General features: G+C 34.9%; 13 protein-coding genes across 13 annotated transcripts; 6 read left to right on the top strand and 7 right to left on the bottom strand.

The window, feature by feature from the left end:
- Positions 1-419: 419 nt before the first annotated feature.
- Positions 420-1,808, top strand: FCR1 (Fcr1p; the record flags this gene model as incomplete). Its single annotated transcript, XM_015611207.1, has 1 exon — positions 420-1,808. One exon carries the CDS (start codon positions 420-422, stop codon positions 1,806-1,808), a length of 1,389 nt encoding a protein of 462 aa, XP_015467946.1.
- Positions 1,809-2,337: 529 nt separating this feature from the next.
- On the top strand, positions 2,338-6,561 carry AC631_02378 (putative helicase; the record flags this gene model as incomplete). Its single annotated transcript, XM_015611208.1, has 1 exon — positions 2,338-6,561. One exon carries the CDS (start codon positions 2,338-2,340, stop codon positions 6,559-6,561), a length of 4,224 nt encoding a protein of 1,407 aa, XP_015467947.1.
- Positions 6,562-6,703: 142 nt separating this feature from the next.
- On the top strand, positions 6,704-9,028 carry OPT7 (Opt7p; the record flags this gene model as incomplete). The annotated part of the gene is made up of 1 exon (XM_015611209.1): positions 6,704-9,028. The coding sequence occupies one exon, from the start codon at positions 6,704-6,706 to the stop codon at positions 9,026-9,028; it is 2,325 nt and encodes a 774-aa protein (XP_015467948.1).
- Positions 9,029-9,221: 193 nt separating this feature from the next.
- On the top strand, positions 9,222-10,760 carry AC631_02380 (uncharacterized protein; the record flags this gene model as incomplete). Its single annotated transcript, XM_015611210.1, has 1 exon — positions 9,222-10,760. One exon carries the CDS (start codon positions 9,222-9,224, stop codon positions 10,758-10,760), a length of 1,539 nt encoding a protein of 512 aa, XP_015467949.1.
- Positions 10,761-10,833: 73 nt separating this feature from the next.
- AC631_02381 (anaphase promoting complex subunit 2) lies at positions 10,834-12,915 on the bottom strand (the record flags this gene model as incomplete). The annotated part of the gene is made up of 1 exon (XM_015611211.1): positions 10,834-12,915. The coding sequence occupies one exon, from the start codon at positions 12,913-12,915 to the stop codon at positions 10,834-10,836; it is 2,082 nt and encodes a 693-aa protein (XP_015467950.1).
- Positions 12,916-13,316: 401 nt separating this feature from the next.
- Positions 13,317-13,958, top strand: AC631_02382 (NEDD8 ligase; the record flags this gene model as incomplete). Its single annotated transcript, XM_015611212.1, has 1 exon — positions 13,317-13,958. One exon carries the CDS (start codon positions 13,317-13,319, stop codon positions 13,956-13,958), a length of 642 nt encoding a protein of 213 aa, XP_015467951.1.
- Positions 13,959-14,042: 84 nt separating this feature from the next.
- Positions 14,043-15,221, bottom strand: TRY6 (Try6p; the record flags this gene model as incomplete). Its single annotated transcript, XM_015611213.1, has 1 exon — positions 14,043-15,221. One exon carries the CDS (start codon positions 15,219-15,221, stop codon positions 14,043-14,045), a length of 1,179 nt encoding a protein of 392 aa, XP_015467952.1.
- A 769-nt stretch (positions 15,222-15,990) lies between these two features.
- Positions 15,991-17,055, top strand: SLF1 (Slf1p; the record flags this gene model as incomplete). The annotated part of the gene is made up of 1 exon (XM_015611214.1): positions 15,991-17,055. One exon carries the CDS (start codon positions 15,991-15,993, stop codon positions 17,053-17,055), a length of 1,065 nt encoding a protein of 354 aa, XP_015467953.1.
- Positions 17,056-17,095: 40 nt separating this feature from the next.
- On the bottom strand, positions 17,096-18,205 carry SLU7 (mRNA splicing protein; the record flags this gene model as incomplete). The annotated part of the gene is made up of 1 exon (XM_015611215.1): positions 17,096-18,205. One exon carries the CDS (start codon positions 18,203-18,205, stop codon positions 17,096-17,098), a length of 1,110 nt encoding a protein of 369 aa, XP_015467954.1.
- Positions 18,206-18,366: 161 nt separating this feature from the next.
- On the bottom strand, positions 18,367-19,176 carry AC631_02386 (uncharacterized protein; the record flags this gene model as incomplete). The annotated part of the gene is made up of 1 exon (XM_015611216.1): positions 18,367-19,176. One exon carries the CDS (start codon positions 19,174-19,176, stop codon positions 18,367-18,369), a length of 810 nt encoding a protein of 269 aa, XP_015467955.1.
- A 389-nt stretch (positions 19,177-19,565) lies between these two features.
- AC631_02387 (translocon subunit) lies at positions 19,566-19,872 on the bottom strand (the record flags this gene model as incomplete). Its single annotated transcript, XM_015611217.1, has 2 exons — positions 19,566-19,672; positions 19,773-19,872. 2 exons carry the CDS (start codon positions 19,870-19,872, stop codon positions 19,566-19,568), a joined length of 207 nt encoding a protein of 68 aa, XP_015467956.1.
- Positions 19,873-20,050: 178 nt separating this feature from the next.
- On the bottom strand, positions 20,051-21,964 carry AC631_02388 (uncharacterized protein; the record flags this gene model as incomplete). The annotated part of the gene is made up of 1 exon (XM_015611218.1): positions 20,051-21,964. One exon carries the CDS (start codon positions 21,962-21,964, stop codon positions 20,051-20,053), a length of 1,914 nt encoding a protein of 637 aa, XP_015467957.1.
- Positions 21,965-22,195: 231 nt separating this feature from the next.
- On the bottom strand, positions 22,196-23,020 carry AC631_02389 (uncharacterized protein; the record flags this gene model as incomplete). The annotated part of the gene is made up of 1 exon (XM_015611219.1): positions 22,196-23,020. The coding sequence occupies one exon, from the start codon at positions 23,018-23,020 to the stop codon at positions 22,196-22,198; it is 825 nt and encodes a 274-aa protein (XP_015467958.1).
- Positions 23,021-23,112: the final 92 nt, after the last annotated feature.

Genomic DNA, 23,112 nt, shown 5'->3' on the forward strand with positions numbered 1-23,112 from the left:
AATTGGAACCGATGCGAATGTACCAAAAAAGAAAATACTTCTCGGATATAAATATTTATTTCCGATGGTATTAGTAAAGTAGATGAATAAATATATAAGCTTAGAAATCCTCTACAGCCGTGCAGATTTTTATGAAAATATTGGTTAAGATAGATTATATATTTAATATCCAGGTTTACTAGTTAGAGGAATATAGTGAATTCACTGTCCTATAACTTTAAACAACAATTAACACATTGCCTTTATTTTGCAATAATTTTGCCGTATAGTGTGTACTGGGTCATCATACATATTATAGACGTTTACATATTCAAACTAAATACAAAGTCAGTATAAGGGTAAAGCTAGACTATATCCTTGGCGAGGAATATTTATTACAGACATCTCATATTGATTACACACTTTTATATTAGCTGACAATGACAGGAGGATCCCCATCATCGTTGGAAGATCATGACCACCATTTGAGGAAGAAGAGAGTTGGAAAGGCATGTGACTCGTGCCGTATAAAGAAAACTAAATGTGATGGTAAAAAGCCATGCAATCGTTGTACGTTGGATAATAAAATCTGCGTCTTCACGGAGAAGAAGAAGATTAAAGACAAGTTACATCCCAACGGATATGTGGAACTACTCGAGACCAGATTAGACTTGTTGACGAAGTCTTTGGAAAAGATGGTTCAATTGTCTAGACCTCATTTACCATTCTTAGACGAACTTACAGATGAAGCTAGTGAAGAAAATGAAGCTGTGCCCATTAATAGGGTCGTGCAATATTTGATCGATAATGAGGGATTATTATATAAAGTTCCAGTAGAATGGGAAAATGGCGCGCTAATTGCAGCCAACTTGGAAGCGGATTCAAAGAATATTAAAGAGGCAGCAAAGAAATTCTATGACCACAAGGTTAACGTATTAGACAAACCTGGTAGAAGAACTCACTTGGAAGAAACTAAGGCAGAGGAAAAGACGGATGAAAACAAAAATGAAAAGAAGGAAGGAAGGCCCAGTAAAGAATTTGAACGTTTTGAAGATAATGAGACTAGCGATTATGCGCGGATACAAAATGGCTCAAAATTGACGGATAATTTAAATGAAGATTTATCGGACGGCGATAACTCTCCAACTTCAACCAGTCTTACTGAGAAGTTAAATCTAGATGAGTTTTCACTTGGAGGTTACTCATCTAATATGCTATTGGGCAATGCATATACTGACATATTTTCTGATTTTGAAAGCGATTCGAACAATTCGGTAACCTATGCGCATAATATACCCATTGGTGATGGCCGGGACAGCAATGGTTATAACACGGGTAATGCATCTCTTTTCAGTCCTACATCAAATTCGAATTCCGTGACTTCATTGACTAATGAGTTCGAGAACCATGGTATCCATTCACCTACAAGCATAGGTGCAATTTTACCCTCCCAAGCACATACTTCACTCAGGAGATCATCTTCTCTAAATAATCAAAGACCCTTTTCTCTGTCTCATCAGAAAATGAAGAATAATGGCCATGTATATAAGCCTAATCATACCGTAGGTTCACATTCACATTTGAACCTGGTATATGTGAGCAATAACGTTAATGAATTTCATCTCCAGAAGAAATTCAGCTCTTCTAGTTCAAGCGCAGCTCTGACGCCAGCTACAAATACAATTTCGCCAAGCAGCACAAAGTTGGAAGAGATTTCATCGTTACCTTCTGATGCATTTAAGTTGCAAAATCTTAATTACCAAGGATTGAATGTAATGGATACTGAAAATATAGACAGTTTCATGATAAACAATCCCTTTATGAAGTGATTCTTCATATTTTATTATATATTTTTTTAGTGATTTGGGTTAGGTTTAGGTTTGATTTATTGTTAATGTGTATTTATGTTATACCTATGTAGTGGCGATGATATCATTATGCAGTAAAGCGTATTCAAAATTGTCGGTACAAAATATACCGATGGTGCAGAAAAGGCCCATATATTTATCTTTATCTGTTTCAGACAGCTCTGTTAGCATGTGTCATAGACGACTATTTTGTAACACTTTGAAATATATTGTAATCTCGTTTATCAAAGTACAGTATAATAGTTAAGATAATACGTTGAGGTCAAATGTGTATTTATGATATATACCAGATATATACTTATCTCCTAATATTTCTCAAGGGTGATGCGGTGGCTCAATGGTAGAGCTTTCGACTCCAGATCGAAGGGTTGCAGGTTCAATTCCTGTCCGTGTCAATTCCTTTCTTTTTTATTTTTTTCTAGATCTCAAATCAACTTTTTTTTTTTTCACATCTTTCAGCATACTAGCTGGGAAATTACTATCAATAACTATGGGCAAGAAGAAAACAAAGGAAGTAAACCCCGAAGTTAAAGAGAAGAAGAAGAATAAGAAGCCAATTGAAGAGGTGGAGGAGGTCAAAAAGCCTCAAAGGGGTTTAGCTATTGGTGATAATTTTGGTTGGACTGGAAAGTTGCCTGCTACCTTACTTCACGAACATTGCCAAAAGCAAAAATGGGGAAAGGTTATCTTTGATATGAAGAAAACATCTAAGGGTTTTATAGGGATTGCCAATTTGTTCTGGGAAAATCCTAAAACTAAGGAAGTTATTCACATCAAGATGATACCTGATTCAGACACTTATGAACCAAAGGAAACGACAAATGAAGCCCGTCATTATGTGGCAACGTATGCATTGTTTAGGATCAATTATGTAAAGAATATGAAAATGATATTACCAAAGATTTTTCGGGACTATTGGTCCCTCTTGGAAACGAAACGCTTAGAAATATTGAAATCTAGCAAGGATAAGCATGATGCCATATACAACGCTAACCCTTTCACAGTGTTACTCGACCAAAGAGCAAAGTCTGAACAAATTTTAAAAGAAAAAAAGCTAAAAGAGCAGAATGATTTAAAAGTTCGTAAGCCTACAGTAAATATTGCATCTTCCAATAAGCAACTGAGTACTCTACTGAATTCAAAACCTGCAACAGAAAAACAAAAGAATATTAAACTTGGTGGCCCATCATTCCCGAAGAAAGTCTGGGCCAATGCTCCATTCATTGACTTCCCTTCTGAGTTACGTGTTTCAATTGAAAATTCTATTAAAAATCATATTGATTGGATTGAAGATGGTGCCTCACAAAATAATGAGGAATATTTGCATAATTTGGAAAGATTAGGGTTTCGTAAAAGTCATATCAAAGAATCATTTCAATACACTTCAAGTTTTATTGATTCGCTAGAATGGCTTTTATTTCATATACCCGAAGACGATTTGCCACCATTTTTTTCCAAATCTGACCAAGATTCTAACGTATCTTTAAAGATATCTAAAAATATTCAATTTGAATATTTGGTTAATAGAATAAGTCAATCAGGTTTTGATAAGGATGAGATTTTAACAACTCTTGAAGAGAATCAGAATGACGAATTAAAGACTTGCATACAATTAACACACAGAATAGTTGAATACACGCCAGTGCAAGAAGATTTTAGTGACTCACAAGAATTGTGGGAACAAGAAATCGAAGGAATTCAAATGGTTGATTCAAATAGGGTTCACTACCTTGAAAACTCTAACAATAGGATAGTTTCTATAAGCTTGCGCCCAAAAAACCTTAAGCAAGATGATTTATTAAGTCTAAAGTTATACAAGAGTGAAAATTATCCGAATGATTTACCTGGTATCCAAATAATTGTAAATAATAACTCCTTTAAATTAGCGAATTATATCAAGTTATCTATCTTAAGACAATTGATTCATTATATCATAAAAAATGGATTTTTAGGAGACTGTTATATATTTGCAATAGTTGAATGGTTAGAAGATAATATATCGCATATTATTGATAATCCAGGCCCTTTGATTCAAGAAGCCTTAAATCTCAGAATGTCAAGAGAAAAAAGCCGAGCTATATCATTGAAAAAATCCTTTAAAACCAAGCGAGAAATTAGATTACTGCCTGAGGATATAGACAATTTAAGAAAGGAATATCACTCGAAATTAAAATCTAAAGAAATGTTGAACTCTTTAAAGAAAAGAAGCGAATTGCCCGCTTGGAAGAAAAGAGATGAGTTGGTATCAGTGATAAATTCAAATAAGGTTACCATTGTGACTGGTGAAACTGGGTCGGGAAAGTCGACGCAAATCGTTCAGTTTATATTAGATTATCTAAATTCAACAGATGATTTTGAAAGTTCAATCATATGTACACAACCAAGACGTATTTCCACCATTGGCTTAGCAGAAAGAATTTCAGAAGAAAGAAGAGACGTATTAGGTAACGAAACAGGATATATTATTAGAGGTGAAAATAAGACGACTAATCAAACAAGAATATCTTTTGTTACTACTGGTGTATTATTGAGGATGCTCCAATCCCTATTGACCTCTTCAGATAAAAAAGAAACCGGAATTTTCGACAAATTACAATACATTTTCATTGATGAGGTTCATGAAAGATCTGTTGATAGTGACTTTCTTTTGGTTATTTTGAAAAAAATAATGAAGAAATTTCCAAAACTTAAGATTATTTTAATGTCAGCCACAATAAGTGTGGATAAATTCCGAAACTTTTTCAGCATGGATCTAAACCATATTCACATTGAAGGAAGAACTTTTCCTATTAAAGACTATTATTTGGATTCGATTTTGAGTGACTTAGACTATACTATAACTACAAATGATCAGATTATAAAGCCCAAGCCTGATTCTCATTTTTTTAAGCAGGGAAATATTAATTATGATTTAATAGCTAGTCTTTGCCTAAAAATTGATGAAGAGTTGACTGAAAAACTGAACAAGGGATCAATATTGGTCTTTTTACCTGGTATAATGGAAATTAATAAATGCATTAGAAATATTGATTCGACCTTTGATGTGAATGGAAAAAAGAAATGGTGTTTACCTTTGCATTCGGCCTTATCTTCTATAGATCAGAAGAGAGTATTCAAAATTCCACCCAAAGATACTAGAAAGATTGTCGTTTCAACCAATGTGGCAGAGACTTCTATCACTATTCCTGATTGTGTTGTTGTTATCGATAGTGGAAGATCAAAAACCCTATACTTTGATTCGAAGATACATACAACTAAATTAATTGAGAATTGGTGTTCAAAAGCAGAAGTAAGTCAGAGAAGGGGAAGATCAGGTCGTATAACAAACGGTAATTGTTATCACTTGTATACGAAAGAAACCGAAGAAGAAATGCTTGATCAGCCAATTCCAGAAATCAAGAGAACAAGATTGGAAAACTTATATTTGGTTGTTAAGGCCATGGGTATTAAAAAAGTAGAAGAATTTTTAAATGGTGGTTTAGATCCCCCAGATCAACATTCTTTATCTAAATCCAAGAAAATTTTAACAGAAATTGGGGCATTACAGAATGATAATTTATCCCACCTAGGTAAATACTTGTCAATGTTACCTACTGATCTACTTAGTGGTAAGCTATTGATATTTGGCTGTATTTTTGGGTGCTTAGAGACTTGTTTAACGTTGGCAGCTATTCGATCAACTGGTAGTCCATTTTTGAATAATTTTGAAAACAGAGACAAAATTAAACTAATACAAAATTCATTTTCTAAAGGCCAAGGTGATTTAATCGGAATGACTAATGCTTTCAAGCAATATGAAGATTTAAAAAGCGAAAGCAAAAATGCAAAGAAATTTCTTAGCGAAAATTTCTTGTCATATTTAACTTTAAAGGAAATAGCATCAACAAGGACACAGTATGTCTCTATCTTGAAGGATATTGGATTCGTTGCTATAAGCTATAATTCAAGAAATACAAACAACGAGAATTACAAGTCGCTAAATAGGAATAATGAGAATTATTCCATTGTAAGAGCAATTATTACATCAGCATTCTATCCTCAAATCGCCAGGATACAGCTTCCTGATCCTAAGTATGTACAATCTTTGGTGGGTGCTATTGAGATTGACCCAGATGCGAAACAAACGAAATTCTGGATTAGAAATGAGAATTACATTGAGAATATTATTAACGGGGTGGAAACAAACGACATTTTACCAGCCACAAGGGCATTTCTTCATCCTTCATCCGTCTTATTCGAGACCAATAATTTGAATGATTCAAATATCCCTAGTAATGAAGATTTTGCCAATGAAGAAGACATCGACAAAGTTCGTCAAATGTACAAGGATCTTAAGCCTAAAGTTTCAGGTGTTAGCAAAGCTGCAAAAGCAACATTTGTGGCTTATGGTACTTCTCATTACACGCAAAAGCTCTATTTACGTGACATAACCCCAACAAGTACCATCGCTGCATTGTTATTTGGAGGTGATATTGCCTACGATATGACAAGCCATGTCGCTACTGGAAAATCATCGCCAGGTATTGTTTTAGATAATTGGATGCCTATTAGGACTTGGTGTAAAAATGGTGTTCTTATAAAGAGGCTTAGGATATTACTAGACTCATTGATAGAAGATAAGCTTTCAAATCCCCATTATTCTGGCGATGAAGATGAATCTACTAACTCTAATGATGAAATATTGGCTGTGATAGAAAGAATCTTGAATATTTAAAGAAATCCACGTGATATCACCAATTGTATTTCTAATCAGTATGGAAATATCTTATCTTCTAATAGTATATATAACATAGATAGATAATAAACTTTGATAGACAAGATAGAGAAAGGTTATTTGATGATTTGGGAAGCTTGGAATGGGTAATTCAAACGACGTACATGCTGATAACAAAGTAGTGAACGATCTGAGTGTCAATGGATATCAAACAGATTCACTTCTTTCTACCTCAAGCTCTCTTACTAAACGAAGTTATAAAAAAATCTATGGTTCCACGGACGAGGAAAATGTACATTCAGTACAGTTAGATAAGGATGTATTAGAGTTGCCAAAGGTCGTTCGAGAATCAGTGCCTCTAGAAGATGACCCCGACATACCAGTGATGACGTTTCGTTATTTTATACTATCTACAATTTTTATTGTACCTGGAGCATTCCTTGATACCATGAATTCGTATCGTACCACGTCTGCAGTATATTCAATATTTTTTGTTCAGATTGTTTCTCATTGGGCTGGTAAATGGTTGGCGAAAAGTCTTCCGAAGAGGAATATCCAGGTACTTGGTTTTAAATTCAATTTAAATCCAGGTCCTTGGTCCATAAAAGAAACGGCAATGATAACAATTACTGTTAATAGTGGTGCTACCGGTAATTTAGCTACCAATGCTATTTCTTTAGCCGAGTTGCATTTTAATGAAAAGGTAGATGCACTGATTGCTATACTTTTTATGTGGGCTATTGTATTTATTGGGTACTCTTATGCAGCCATAGCGAAATCATTTGTTTTATATGATCCGCAATTTACATGGCCTCAAGCTTTAATGCAAACCACTCTATTACAGTCACAAGCTAGATCGGATAGGGACTCGAAACATGGTTCTATGCAAATGAAAGTATTCTTCTATGCGTTATTTGGGGTCACAATTTGGGAATTTCTTCCAGAGTTTGTATTTCCACTTACATCATCGTTGGCCATACTATGCTGGATTGCGCCCTATAACAAGACTGTTAACTTTATAGGATCAGGTATGGGTGGTATGGGAGTTTTAAATTTTTCTTTAGACTGGGCAAATATAACATCGTCTATTATGTTGTATCCATATTGGATCCAAGTGATTCAATTTTTGGGATTCGTTTTGGGTGCATGGATTATGATTCCGTTGGTAAAATGGGGAGGAATCACTTCTTTTAAGCATGGGCTTATGTCAAATTCGCTATTCTTGAATAATGGAACGCGATATCCGACTAACGAACTATTGGCTGATGATTTGACGTTGAATGTAACTGCTTATAACTATTACGGCCCTGTTAATTTGGGAGCGCAGAGAGCATGGAATATGTTTTTTGATTATGCTGCTTATGTTAGTGGTATAGTCTGGGTTGTTTTGTTTGGATATGATCAATTGAGAAGCTCTCTAAATGTTTTGAAAAGTACGTACTCGGCTGAGAATCAAAAGAGTGGTTTTACTTCTATTCATTTACAGTATACAGATAAACTAAACAAATTGCAAGCCAAATACGAGGAAGTGCCCATGTTTTGGTATTTAATCTTGTTCCTTATTTCTTTTTCAACACTAATGTTTATTTTTTTATCTGGACATATGTTTTTGCCATGGTGGTGCTGTGTTGTTGCATTGGGTTTAGGCTCTATTATTGTTACCCCTTTAAGCTGGTTGTATGCATTATCGAATTTCCAATTAGCCATTGGAACATTCAATGAGCTATTTTATGGTTATATGGTCCAGAATATCAAGTCAATTCATCCAGTTAGTGCAGTTGTATTCGGAGCAATATCGGGGAGTGCGTGGTATAGAGCTCAGTATCATTTACTTTGTATGAGACTTGGGTTCTATATTCACTTACCTCCTAAAGCAGTCTTTTTTTCTCAAATATACGGAGAATTTATTGGTGTTCCATTTAACTACATTGCCTTAAGATGGGTCCTTGATACTAAAAGAGAATATCTTGACGGAACTAAAGAGGACCCTTTGCATCAATGGACAGGGCAAACAATCACATCTTATCACACTAATGCAATCAATTATGTTATTTTGGGACCACGGAGGCTATTTTATCATTACCCATTACTACCTTATGGTTTTCTTCTAGGAGTGATAGCTCCAGTTGTATTATATATTTTGCATAGACGATATCCCAATTCAAGGTTAAGGTTTCATTTATGGAATACTACCGTATTCTTTTCCACTTTGAGTACATTCTATGGTAATCTTTCGACTGGGTATGCTTCTAAGTTTATAGGTGGAACAGCAACAATGTACTGGGCATATAATTATAGGCATTCTTTGTGGAAATCATATAACTACATTCTAGCTGCTGCATTTGATACTGGATATAATCTTGCAGTCTTGATAATATTTTTGTTATTTTCGTTTGGAAGAACAGTAAGGATGCCACATTGGTGGGGCAACAATGAGCAAAGCGTCGAACGTTGTTTTGCCCTCTAACAATCATATATAGAGTTGTATAGAACAAATCAATTCATTATAGTATTTAGTCACGTGAAAAGTAATTCTGAGCTTTTTCGTAGAACCAACAGATAATTAATATCACCATTATAGTTGATATCTTTAGAGGTAATTAATCTTAAATCTATCTATTGGCATCTGGATAATGAATAGCAATAATAGCGGTGATAACATGAATACATCTGGAAATCCAGAGTCGGGTGCCTCTACGCCAAATCTTCAGAACAGGCAAATGCCTCAAAGACCTGTCTCAATTCAACCAAGCCAAGTAAATCAATTAGCTCAAGCATTAAGAAATGAAGTTAGTTTAGCAAAGGCAGCAGGAAATGATATAGCCAAGGCACAACAACATTATGCTAAAGCCGAATCTATTAAACAAGTGTTGTTGAATTATAGAGATCAACAAAATGCGAGAAAAGCTCAGCAACAACAACAAAACGTAGGTTCATCAAACCAAATTAATCAACCAGCAAGTGCAGGAATTACGCCTATGAACAGACAGTCATCTCCACAGCCAACTCCACAGGGTCAATCACCCGTGCTCAACCAGACTCAACCAATACATCAATCTCCCGTTAATTCGGCTTCTCCAGCACCTACTATCCCAGCAAGTGGTAATAATAATAATGCAGCAACAATAGAAAAGTTTAACCAGGCGAAAGCACGCTTGAGTGAATTTGAAAGGAAAATTCAGCAACTTCAAAACAGCAAGAAATCTTATAATTTGAATCCTGAACAAGTAACATCTATAGAGAGCCAGTTAACTGAATTGAAAAGCAAGTATGCACAGTACCAAAGATATGCTATATATATCAAATCCCAGTTAGTTGAACAAGCTAAGTCAAACGTTACAAGTGCTCCAGGGATGAGTAATGCTCCGACACCAGGTACTGTTGCCAATCAGAGAGTTCCACTGACAGGTAATATTACGTCACAGGGTATAAACTCTCCATCTATTCCGAAACAAGGATCTCTTCCTCCTGATGCGGGAACATTGTCAAATACGCAAGCATCTATTCCAGCTAGGGGTAAGTCAGCATCACCACCTCCAACAAACGTAAATGCCACGCCCAGCAAGTCTGGACCTGGTCTGCAATCATCTTCTCATGGAGTACCCCCTATTAACTTATCTGGAATTACAAAACCGAGTGTACCATCAATTCCTATTTCTAGTTCTATTAATGTAAAACCTCCGACTGCAGTGACATTGAAGCCAACGACCAACAATAATAGAGCCACTTTATCGAGCGGTGTTGCCAATGGTATTGGTCAAATTTTAGGAACTCCTGCTATTCTAAAATTACCAACTTATGATCTTTCAAGCTCAAGTGCTGGGGGTTCCATCCCCGATAATGGTGGTAGAGTCTTAACTAAAAGGAAATTATCTGAACTAGTAAATAATATAGGGGCTGATGAAGGAGATGGCAAAACTAATATTGATGGTGATGTTGAAGAACTTTTACTTGATCTAGCAGACGAATTCATAACTTCAGTTACGGGTTTTGCATGCAGACTAGCCAAGCACCGTAAAGTAGATTCTGTTGATGTCAGAGATGTTCAATTACATTTAGAAAGAAATTGGAATATTAGGATTCCAGGATATGCAATGGATGAAATCAGAACTACAAGAAAATGGCAACCAAATCCAAGTTATAACCAAAAAGTTTCTGGTGTAGAAATATCTAAATCAGTAAATGGAAACATTAATTAGTGAGTATATACTACTTCCTTCAAATAAATATATTTGTGTTGTTTGTCGCCTTCATATCGAGTTGTATTTCTCGTCACTCATTTACCATGTAGGTATCTTTAGATGTTTCCTTCAAAACATTCTGCTTTACCCAGTAGTCTATAGCTTTTGAGGCAACATAGGGTTGCATATCTAAGAGGTTGGAGATGTTTGCTAACGTCAATTCATCAACTTTGTCGTCAAATAACGATATTACTGACGCTTTATCAGGAGTTACTTCAAATGATAAATTAGTTTTCCTAATCAGTAATTTAAGTTTAACCAATCCTAGGCTAGGAATTAACTTTAAACCTCGTCCCTTTTTAACCTCCGCATAATCTTTATCAAAGCTGTCGAACTGATTCAAAATAGCATCTGGTAGTTTAAAGTTATCATTATGTGAGATATTTTCACAAACCGAAGGCCAATATAAATGGGAAAGAATTGTCGAGTGAAACAAGTACTCCTTGTCACAATTTATCTTTTCATTTGTCGTTTTACTTTGTTCGATATCTTTAATCATAATATCTAAAGTTGTAAATTCGTTCTCTCCAAATCGTAATTTTAATAAATCTAGATGATCAGTTATATCTTTTACATCATAATCGTGTAAATTAATCAACTTTTGACCAAATAATTGAGTGAATTCATTTATAAATATTTCTTTCAGGTCAAAAATTGATATTAACGATTCTATTATATCTGTCACCTTGCTTTTTTTGAAGTCGGGCAATGCATCAATAGGATCAGGTACCCAGGTCAAATCCATGAAATCATCTGCTATAATTGTCTTCTTCTTTCCCTTTCTTAATTCTTGAGCTAATTCAAGTAGATCATTGTTTTCACTTTGATCCAATAAGCCATGCACCAATTTAATAATAATATCTTCTCTTGTTTTTAAATATCTTCTGATCGGTCTAACTACTCTATCGAGTAATACACCCTTTGGATCAATAATTAAAAACGACTTGATTGTAGACGTGTAACATGTTATGACATCCACAGTATTTGCTCCCGAATGAAGCAATTCTTCATGGCATAGTTGTATAAATGTATCTACCAACTTAGCTCTTTGATACGCTTGCGAACTTGCCGAATTGTTTATGAGTATGGATGAAAGATTTGAAATAGATATTAATGAATTTGCAGAATCAATTTCAGACGTATTTATGTTTGAATTGATAACAGTGCTCAAGTTGGATATATTACTACCGGTATTATGAGAGTTGAGCTTGAACAGGAGACATTGGTGCAATTCTGATAAAGCAACATATGAATTTGGATAATCTACCACAAGATCGAATATCTCTTTTATCCGTAATGAAACTAGTTCGTCATGGGCAATTTTAATTAAATCATATAAATACTTCTCCGAAAAGTCAAAACTGGATAGTCTCATTACCAAATTAAAGCTGGGAAATAAATCCAGTTTAATCCAATGATTGATTTCTTCCAACAATGGTTTATTCCATACTTTTGTACATGTTGCAAGTATATAATCCTTTATTTGTTTAATTGATAAGCCTATTATTATTGAATTCAATTCATCGACTAATTCAATAGATAATAATACCTGAATATAATTCTGCACTGGGCCTTGTAGGCTTCTTTCAGAACCAAACAACATTTCATATAGATAATTGGTTAGCTTGTTTATAAACTTGGACTTCTTATTTTCGACTAAGATTGAATGAAATAATGAATTTAGGTTCCTCGTTAGTATATCATAAGGCAATTTATTCAAATTCAAATACTTGATATATTGGCTATAGTAATCCTTTATAAACTTAATTTTGTCAATTGCTTCAATCAATGAAACTCTATCATCCAACAATAAAGGTGATAATTCTTCAAAAAACTTCGGTTTAATAGAATTTCCGTATAACTTGACAAAATCCAATTGACTAGCCTCATCCCTGAGGCAGCTTCTAACAGCAGCCTTGACTCTGGCCGATGGCTCAACAAACATAGTATTGTCGGGCCAAAATGGACTTAGCCAATGAAGCAAGTAATCAATATCATTTTCTATATTATTTGATTGTTGATCTGAACTTGAAGAATTAGCCGCCAAATCTTGGAGTGTAGGAATTGGAATCACTTGATTAAATATTTCTTTCGAAAGAGGTATAGTAGTCATTATACTTCCTCAAATTTCTATTATATCGTCCTGAACATTAGATATCTTTATGAATTTGGAACAACGATGTGTTTGTTGATTGTTTGTTTCTGTATCTGAAAAGGTGACATGCGCTCACAAATTTTATTTCCAACGGATCTATCTATATATTTCCACTAAAGATAGACTTAATATAGTATTGAATATGGTACGTATCATATAATGAACATGCTACAATTTAAATATATAAACACTAACATCCGCCTGAACAGCCAAAGATACCTTCGGCGACTAGAACATCATTCAAACTGCACTTTGTTACTGTAACAGGAGCACCCACAAGTTTAGCTACTCAGTGGTTAGAAAAATACGATTGGAAACTCCAAGAGGCCATAAATGGTTACTTGAATCATGAAGAACATATGAATTCCAAACCACTTAAAATTGATGCCAAATTGAATGCTATTTATGACAAATATAAAGACTCTAATAACGAAAATAAAATTGATATAAATGGAACAATTGCATACCTTGAAGACTTAGACTTCGATCCGGAACACCCCATAAGTTTAACATTAGCATTTTTCTTGGAAGCACCGTCCATGGGTGTCTTTACTAAAGAAAAGTTTTTATATAAGTGGCAAAAAGATAGGATAAATTCACTTAGTGGTATGAGAGATTTTATTTTGAAGCTACACAATAGCTTGGAAACCAATGACAGCTTATTTCAAGAACTTTATAATTTTACTTTCGGTTTCTTAATGGAAGTACCAGGTCAAAGATTGCTAAATTATGAGTTAGCAGTGGATTACTGGAAATTGCTTTTAATGAATAAAAAAGAATTTGAACCTTGTTATACTAGATTAGAACAATGGTTTGATTTCATAATGAACGAATACAAGCGAGGTTTATCGAACGATACATGGAAAATGTTCTTTCTCTTCATTAAAACTATTGCATTAAAAGATCCATCGAACTTCGAAGACTACGACGAAATGTCTGCATGGCCTAGTGTTATTGATGAATACATTGAATACTTGAAAGAAAATAAATTGTTGAATTAATAGCAATAAATAGAAATAAACGAAAAATTATACAATCCATTCTAGTTCGAATCCCAGTTTGATAGACACAAAACCATTTATTCATCAATTTAATAAGCTGTCAATGCTAGATTTTCTTAAAGCTAACAAAGTCTTTGAAGCGTCTTGATCAGACAACTTATCTTCGCGTATTCTATCAGAGGAAGCACATTTGATGTTTAAAGGACGATTGAACAAAATCGTATTGTTTGGAGGAATTTTGGCTTTGAATAGTTTTCTTTTTGGACCATATTGATATTGGTTAGTTTCATCATTGTCGTATTCGGTAGGATTTAAAGCGGGATCTGGTAACTGGAACTTATTGAACTTTCCAGACACAGAGTTACAATTCCTGATTGGATTATTATATGGAGAGTTATCAGTTGTCGTGGGACAAGACATCGCAGTTTGCAACCCACCATTTGGAGATACAGAAGATGAGTCCGATTCTCTGGGCATAGGTGTATATTTGTTTAACATTGATAACACAGGAGCCATGTCTGGCGTTATATCTGGGCTCAACAATTGGTTTGTATCCTCGTTCGCTGGGTCCTCCTCATAGTCCTCTTCAATTACTGAATCGCGATCTTTGGGACTATTAGAAGAAGATGCATCTTCAATGTTTGTAATCAAATCTTTAAAGTTAAAATCCTTGTTTATGTTTCTATAAGTGTTGACATCCAATGGAATCCTGGCAAAATCTATGTCAAATTTATATTTGTTGTCGTTGGCCCTTATCAAGTTATGCTGTTGTTGTATAATGTGATGCAAATATAGTATGTATTCCACAGACGATTTCAAAATGGTAAGTTTGTACATTCCATCGATCTTGCTTCCATTATTAGTGCCTGCTCCCTTCTTACCATTTGGGCCACTGCCTGAAGAAGTTAAGCGACAAGCCGGTATAAGGTATTTCAATGCTTCAAACTCCCGATTAATCTTGATTCTTCTTCTTTTTTCGATTATCGAATGGAGTTGCTTGGTGTCGTTTTTCCTCTTGAGAAGCTCATCGGAATCCACATTAGCAGAAGATCTCCTCCGTTTTTTTTTGCTTTGAATACTACCCGCAATTGATGCTGATATGTTGGTCATTCCACTAGTACTTTCTTTGTTCTGGTTGTACTCATTCGTCAAAATCTCATAATTGTTGTCGTCTTGATCTAAATCCTTGTTCAATTGGATGATGGTTGTCTTTAACACCGGTGGACTAGGCATAGTCTCGTTGGTTTCATTCAACTGATTCATCGTAGCCTGTATGTAATATCTATCTATAACTTCTAGTCTACTATTATGCTCTTACTGGTGGTGGAGTGGTCTTCCTTTAAATATTATATTCAATATAACCCACGTTCCGGCATCTATATAGCCTGCAAAACACGTTGTGAGTCTCTCTTCACACTATTTTGCCATAATAAGCACTTAAGGACGTGGTTCATCAACGTTCTTGAAATGTACTGTCACACGAGGTAGAAAATTAAGCCCACGTGTGGACCACATTGTTAATCGTTTGGTCGTTAACATCAATCATCCTATTCCGTTAGGAGTCCCTGTTGAACTAGTCCAGCGACTATTATCTATAGGTACGACACCTCCACGGGGGAGTCTTCAGTCACTAATGAAGAACTCCACGGGTATCTAATATTTGTATCTTTGATGCACTGAAGGCTGCAATATGTACTAGAAGCAGACTTCCTTAAGAATAATAGTCGATACTGCATACACTATTCAAATGAATCATCTTTTATGGGTGTTCGGATGTAGAATACCCTTCAGGGAAAACGCAAGTGGAGGCACGACTGGCGGGGGACCATAATTTTATATACCGTATTACGAGGGGGGGATTAATTTTTTGCAATCGTTTGTTTGTGGTTATTTGCAGCTACTTTGGTGCATGTAATTAAGAGGTTCTAACAGCGACAGAACTAGTGAATATTGAAGTCTACAACTCAGAAATATAAAGAAAAGATATATTGGTAGATACAACGTCATATAAATTCTAAGAGAGGCATTGACAATGGGAACAGGGGCGGATATTATCAAAAAACTCACCCCGGCACCGACGCCAACGTTCAACGCATGGAATACGATTCGAACAGGCAATCGAATCAAAACTGACAGAAATGATTCAGAGGCTAATGAGGAGGTGTCGAGTAAAGAGAATATGAATAGATATAAGGGCACGTTAGAGGCCGCAAATCGAGTACATATTGGAAAAGAACATAAGCCAGGAGCTATGAAGACTAACATGAACACAACCGACACAGACCGCCGTGAGCTTGTGTGTGTAGGAGAAAACACAACAGTTGTAAGACCTAGGTTTAAGAACAAGACTTGGTCTAGAAAAGATGCTACCTCAACGATCAAAAATCGCAGTCGTCGAAGGACAGGGTCGCTGGCAGTACACTCACCCACAGCTTATCCAAATGTAACAATGACTAACGATCTTTTTGGAGGAGGGAATTTTTACCAGGCGCCTGGAGTATCCTATGGAGGATACCCGTTTGGAAACCCTGTTGATCTTATACCACCAACATACCCATCGATGTGCGTCAATAATAGCATACCCATGCCCATGCCAACACATATGCCAGGTCCCATTCCGATGATGGGACATAAACCGGATGGATATCCATTACCGCAGGGAAAAGTCTCTGAATCCTTTGCTACGTTACCACCATCCGCAATACATCCTTATTTTCATCAGTTATCGCCTTCTCCCCCACTTGATATGTACCAAATGCCGTACAATCCATACTATCATCCAGTCCATGCACGAGTAGACCCCATACCCAGTCCCTATCGCATATATGAAATCAAAAACCAAATTCTATATTATTTTTCACCGGAAAATATGAATACGGACAATTATCTTAAGTCCTTGATTGATCATACAACTGGGGGTGTACTTTTGACGGAACTTATAAAATTTAAGCGGTTGAATATGATGACCAATAATGGTCGTGATATAATAATATTACAAGATATTATCAAATATGAGTGTTTCCCGGAACTTGAACTCATTCAAATGGAACAGGGCGTGGGCGTTAAGAGTAAATATTGGAGAAATGCGATTATGTAGTTTACTTATTTTACACTATTTACAAATATAGAAAGTCATACTAGTCGATCGTACATCGAGCATTTCGAGTTGTTTGTTTGCAACAGTCATAGCCCCATTCTCCATTCAAGTAGTAACTACCCCAAATACTCTTGTGGTTCATGGCATAATTATCCTCCCGATATATAGATCTTTTTAACCCAGCTTTATCCTTATTTAAAGACTTGTCGATTGTTTTAATCACCTCATTAACTTGGACAGATTCCTGGGGCTTACTTAAAAAGTCCCCTCCCCCATATTTAGCTAATAGCTCTCTTTTCCTCTTTTGTTTCGCTTCATTCTGTTGCTCTTGTTGATATCTGGCTTGGAGCATCATTGCGGTAGGATTGGCTTCCATATTTAAGTTCAAATCTACTTTATATTCATCAGAATCAGTTTCTGATTGCTTTTGACCTGTTAATTTCCTCTCGAACGCTTTTCGCTGATTTATTTCTTCTTTTTGTTTACTCTGTTCCCAGGCAAATGTTTGTAGGCTATCCAACCTTTTTGCTTCTCCAGTCAATTTCTTCACGAATTGATTCTTGTCATTAATATATCCCTTTGAAGGGTCCTTTGTTAATCTTGATTTTGGGTCATAATGTATTTTGTTCGATGATGTGATATTCAAAATGTATGCCGGTACGTCTTGTCTATCTCTGATCGTCTTTTCTAAAGGATCTTCTTTGAGATTATTTTTTATATCTTTCAGATCCAATCCGAGTTCAATTAGCTCAAGCTCATAATCTGTATCATCACTATCTTCCTGAATATTAATATTCTTCAGTTTTTGTTTCTTCTTTTTTATTTTATCCCAGTTTTCAACAATTTTATCCCATTCTTGTGCTTCATACCCGTGCCATCTATCTCTTTTAGAATCGTAATCTTCAACCTTCTTAATTTCTGTTTCATCTTTTATCTCGAATTCATCATTGATACCACTCCCAGGTTGTGGAATACTGTGATCAATGGCCTCATCGTTTGCGTTAGATCTTTGATGAGATAAATAATCTTCACTCTTCTCATCATTCAAGTTATTATGATACCAGGGCACCGTCGAGATAAATTTCGGAATATAAGGATTTACCTCTTTACCATTTGCATCATATTCAGGCTTATGTTCTTGCGGTGACATGCCATAAATATCTTAGTGTAAATAATATATAATTTTAATGAGTTTGATTTTGTTAAGTTAGTTCGCAAAAATCATTTATCTTCTAATAAAACCTGCAACTATATTACACTGTATTTTTTTTACTAAACAAAGAGAAAAAAATACTATAATTCTATATAATGCTAATTAAATCCTTCCCAATCATCATCATCTTCCTCCTCTTCACTATCGCTATCCTCGCTTTCAAAAACACCCCAATCCTTTAATCTCTCATCATCCAAAACTTCTTCTTTACACTTCTCTCTCAAAGTTTTTAAAGGACAATCCTTATTTAATTTTTGAAATGGAGCTATCAATTTTTGAATAGGAATCTCAGAAGCAATTTCTATCTTTTGTTTGACTAACTCTTGGTATTTTGTCATATCTTTCTTTTCTTGTTCGTCCAATGCCTGTTGTTTGTCCTTCAATTCTTCAAATATCACTAACTCTAATTCATCAAGATAAATATCACAAATGTGGTATGGTAATGCAACACTTACTGATTTATCACCGCTCAATGGATGTTTTTCATAAATAGACAAAAATGAATCTACGAGCTTTGATGACCATTTCTCATTCTTCAAGCGTTTAAAATTATGTCTCAACACTCTTCTTATGAGTAAGTAGAATTTGTCTACTCTCCATTGATCGATATTTGGCCATTCTCTTATCATGATCACCCAGAAGGCCTCTGTGAAATCACTGAAAGCTGCAACGGGAATCACTTCTGAATATAATTGTGCTAAGCTTTCAGCTAATCTCTCTTGTGGTCTAGGCCTGTCACATAACCACATCGAATAGTATAATCCTTTCCATAGTTTCTCCATTTCTAACAAAGTCAATTTGGAAGAGGAACGAGATGATAAATATTTCCTTAACGATTCAAAAGCAGCATCTCTTACTTTACGATCATTAGCTGCCAACTTCTTTACGAAACCAGATGTTTGAGACATGGCGATATTAAACTGGTAGTAAGTATATACAAACGAATGAAAGGCTGTTTAACGATGTAGCTTTAACATAGCTGAAAAAAAAAATTAGATGAGAAGAGGTCACGTGATTCTATCCAGAAGTCTGAAGCCTACCGATCCTACGTTATCATTAATCAAATATACTTATATTGGCACCATTAAGATATATATTAAGAACCGCAGGATAGATTCCTGGGCAATTCCCTATGTGCTGTAATAACAATACATTTTTTATAAATTTTAAACTAAGAAATATTATTCAATTGTTACCTGAACTAATAAAATGAATACATTATTTACAAAGAATATAACTGAAACATACAGTCATATACCCCTGTTCATTGGGAAGAAGCATTTGGCATTTGTAAACCTTAAACAATTAAATATCTGATTGGAATGTGTAATAATTTGACAGCGTAACCAACAACACCCATCATGACAAATCCGACACCAACAGCTCTAATGATCTTCATGTATTCTATACCAATGTTAGTATTTGATTCTATGTTGTATATTTCTCCAAATATAGTAAAATTCTATCATTGACCACATCCTATGAGTTTCATGCTTGTACATACCTTTCTTGTCTGGCTTTTGACATTTCTTAATGAATGCACTACCATCCTTGAAGAACTCGAGTGGAACTTCAGTAAGCTTTTCTAATCCTTCAGAAGCCATTTTATGTTATTACTATACTATAGATACTTTAATCAGTTTACAACAACAATATTAATTATGTCCGATGTTTGATCAACGCGATTATGGACAAGGTGTTCGACCAGATTTTCTTGGTAAATGCACTACTTTTGGTAATAGGAATGATTATTTACTATACTATCTATACATGAATATTGGTTTAAAATAAGTCTAAAAGCGTTTCATCATCCTCAGTCTTTTGTTTAATCATAACCTCTTCCCTTTTCTTTTCCATCATATCCCTATATTGTGGCATTATAGTATGTTTAAACCACTGAGACGTATTATTGTGCATCTGTTGATCCAATGCCCATTCATCGATTAATGGCTGGCATTGGCCAGCATAACCCATTTTCCATTTGACATTAATTAATTCACGCAATGCCGTATTATATAATGAATAAACACTTTCGTCGGTATCGTTAAGTCTGTTAGTTGTCAAATGCATCTTGTTGAAGGAATCCTTCGAAACATGATAATAGTGATATTGCTTGGCCAACAAGCTCATAAAATCATAAAAGTTCTCTTCAGTTTGATCCTCAAGCAAATAATTCAAGTAGACTTTATATGACTTTGGAGAGAAGAAAGTATTTGTATCTTTGTGGAGGTCCCATAACTTGTTCATAGTCGTCGATCTCTTGGACTTAAGCTCATTAATGAACAATAAGAATCCTTCATAATCAAAGTCAGCATTCTCTTGAGCTTCCTTGAGACTGTGCTTTTTTTTCTTACGTGTACTGGTATCTGTCGTTTGCCTTATATAATAGGAAAGTGCCCTCTCTTCATGGAATTTGGTTGAAATGTCACACCATTTAAATGTGCTATCCCAAAAATTCTTAGCCTTTGCACTGGACAAATCAATAGAATCTCCATAAATCTTTTGGAATGCGTTTACGTAGGTCATGGCCTGAAAAAATTCTTCATTGTAGGACAATGACATAACTATTGCCTTCAAGGTATTCAAACTTGGAAATTTAGGATCATCACTTTTTAACATAACAAAATTCTCGGATACATTACCACCTGGTGTTATACCCCAAACGCTTTCGATGTATTTTGTTAAATAATCAAGGTTTCTTGCATATCCTATCGAATAAATGAGCGTTTCATTTAATTTGTCGCTTATTGCTGCTGTATTACTACTTTTTCCTTGATTCTTTAAATACTCTGTGAATACTTCCAACCATGAAGTTTCTGCTTTAAACGCACTCTTACGGGGATTATAATAATTTGCATACAAATCTGTTTCTGGTATTTTCCATAAAATTGGCGAGCCTCCACAATATACTTGAAACTTGAGGACCCACATGTCATAAGTCATTAATTCATAGTGCTGGCCTTGTGGATATTGCTGCTCAAATCTCTGAAACCATTTCGATGCCAAATCAATTTTTTTGTTGTATAATTCAAGCATTATTAAGTTCTCGTAATCAGTAACCGACAATTTATATCCAGTTAAATCATTGGAATTGTATAAGTCAGATCTCATAGTCACAGCGTATATAGAAGATTGTCCATCTGAGTATATTAGGTTCCCATAGAGTTTTCTTATCTTATCACGAAATCTTCTTGCCTCTGCAAGCTTACCTTTAATTTTAGTGTCCGATCGCAATGAAATTTTATGATCTGCTGCTTGATTAATTAATTTTATTTGGTGCTTGATAATATCACGTATAAAGTATGAGAGTTCCAGGCTCGTCAATATAGAACTCCACAGTGTGCTTTCAGCCCTAGAAGTTAGTTTCAAAAATAAGTCTATCAAAGTATCAAACTGTCTTAATTCAACTAATTTGCATAATTCCCTCTTAATTACTTCATTTTTTGGTAATTTGGTCTTCGACTTAAATGTGGGAGCAAAATAGCTTTCTGATAAGGACTCCAAAAACAACTTTGATGGTGTATTTCTCAAGGTATTTAATGCGTTATTGGGTATACTTCGGCTAGTTTTGGCTGTTGAGTGAGACTCAAATGAACTAACGATATCGTCATTTAGGCTAACAGCGGGGGAAGAAACAAATCGTTTCGAAATGGATATTCCTGTTATTTTCTGACCCCTTTTCAATGCATATGCCATCCTTTACCGTATTCGTCTGTATGGGTTGTATTAGCAGTATCTTGAATGTAAATCAAATGAAAAAAAAAATCGAACACTAAAACACAAAATCTAGTTCTTAAAATTTACCCGGATTCAAGATCAAATAGATAATTTCTATATCTAGCAGAAATAGTGAAGTACAGTTAACCAAGTACTAGTCTACATTAGTAATGCTGATACTATATCGACGCCCTATAATATTTATATTATTTAAAGTTTAATACCCGACATTGCTCTGACAAATCTGCCATCAATATTAGTAGCATTATAATGTGCTATATTCTTCAATCCTTCTGATGGTGAACCATTATCAACGATATGTTGAATGCTTTCCTTGGTTCCTTTGATAGCCCATTGCTGATGTTGGTTAATACTTTCACCCAAGCTTTTGCAATATTCAACACCTGCGTTGAGATCTGGAAGAACAGCACTAATAAATCCTAACTTAGTTGCTTCATCTGCGCCAAAAATATCACCGGTCAAAGCATACTGATACATCAATGATTTGTTGTTGATGATAGATGGCAATCTCTGTAACGAACCAATATCAGCTGGGATACCAATCTTAATTTCTCGAATAGAAAACTTACAATCAGCAGTTGCGACTCTAATGGAACAGGCTGAAGAAATGTCCAAAGCTAATCCATAATTGATCCCATTCATTAAGCAAATTGTAGGTGTTCTAATACGTGTAGGAGTGGCAATGCAATATTGAAAATCAGCAATGTGCTTATGCAAAGATTCATACCTCTCTTTTTCGGAATTCAGCACAGTATTTGCCATGGTATTAATTGCATCTTTCAAATCCAACCCACTCGAAAAAGCTTTTGGTACTGCGGACGAAATCAAAATCACACTAGTTTCTTCACATTTATCTAATTTTTCTAATATCTCTGCATAGTCTCTCCAAATTTGCTCTGTGAATGCATTTAAGGATTTCGGGTTATTGAATTGTACATGATAGAATCCTTCTTCTACTTCACTAACAGTAAATTTATCATATTTTTTGTAGTCCTCTACGTTGAATTCACTCATTGTTATATATCTTTCTTTTAGTATATTTTGATTAAGATATTAAGATTTAAGAAGAAATAGATTTATATAATGTCAAACGGCCCCAGCTTTAT

The sequence above is a fragment of the Debaryomyces fabryi genome (genome assembly GCF_001447935.2).
Source record: "Debaryomyces fabryi strain CBS 789 chromosome Unknown contig00041, whole genome shotgun sequence".
Taxonomy (NCBI): Eukaryota; Fungi; Ascomycota; class Pichiomycetes; order Serinales; family Debaryomycetaceae; genus Debaryomyces; species Debaryomyces fabryi.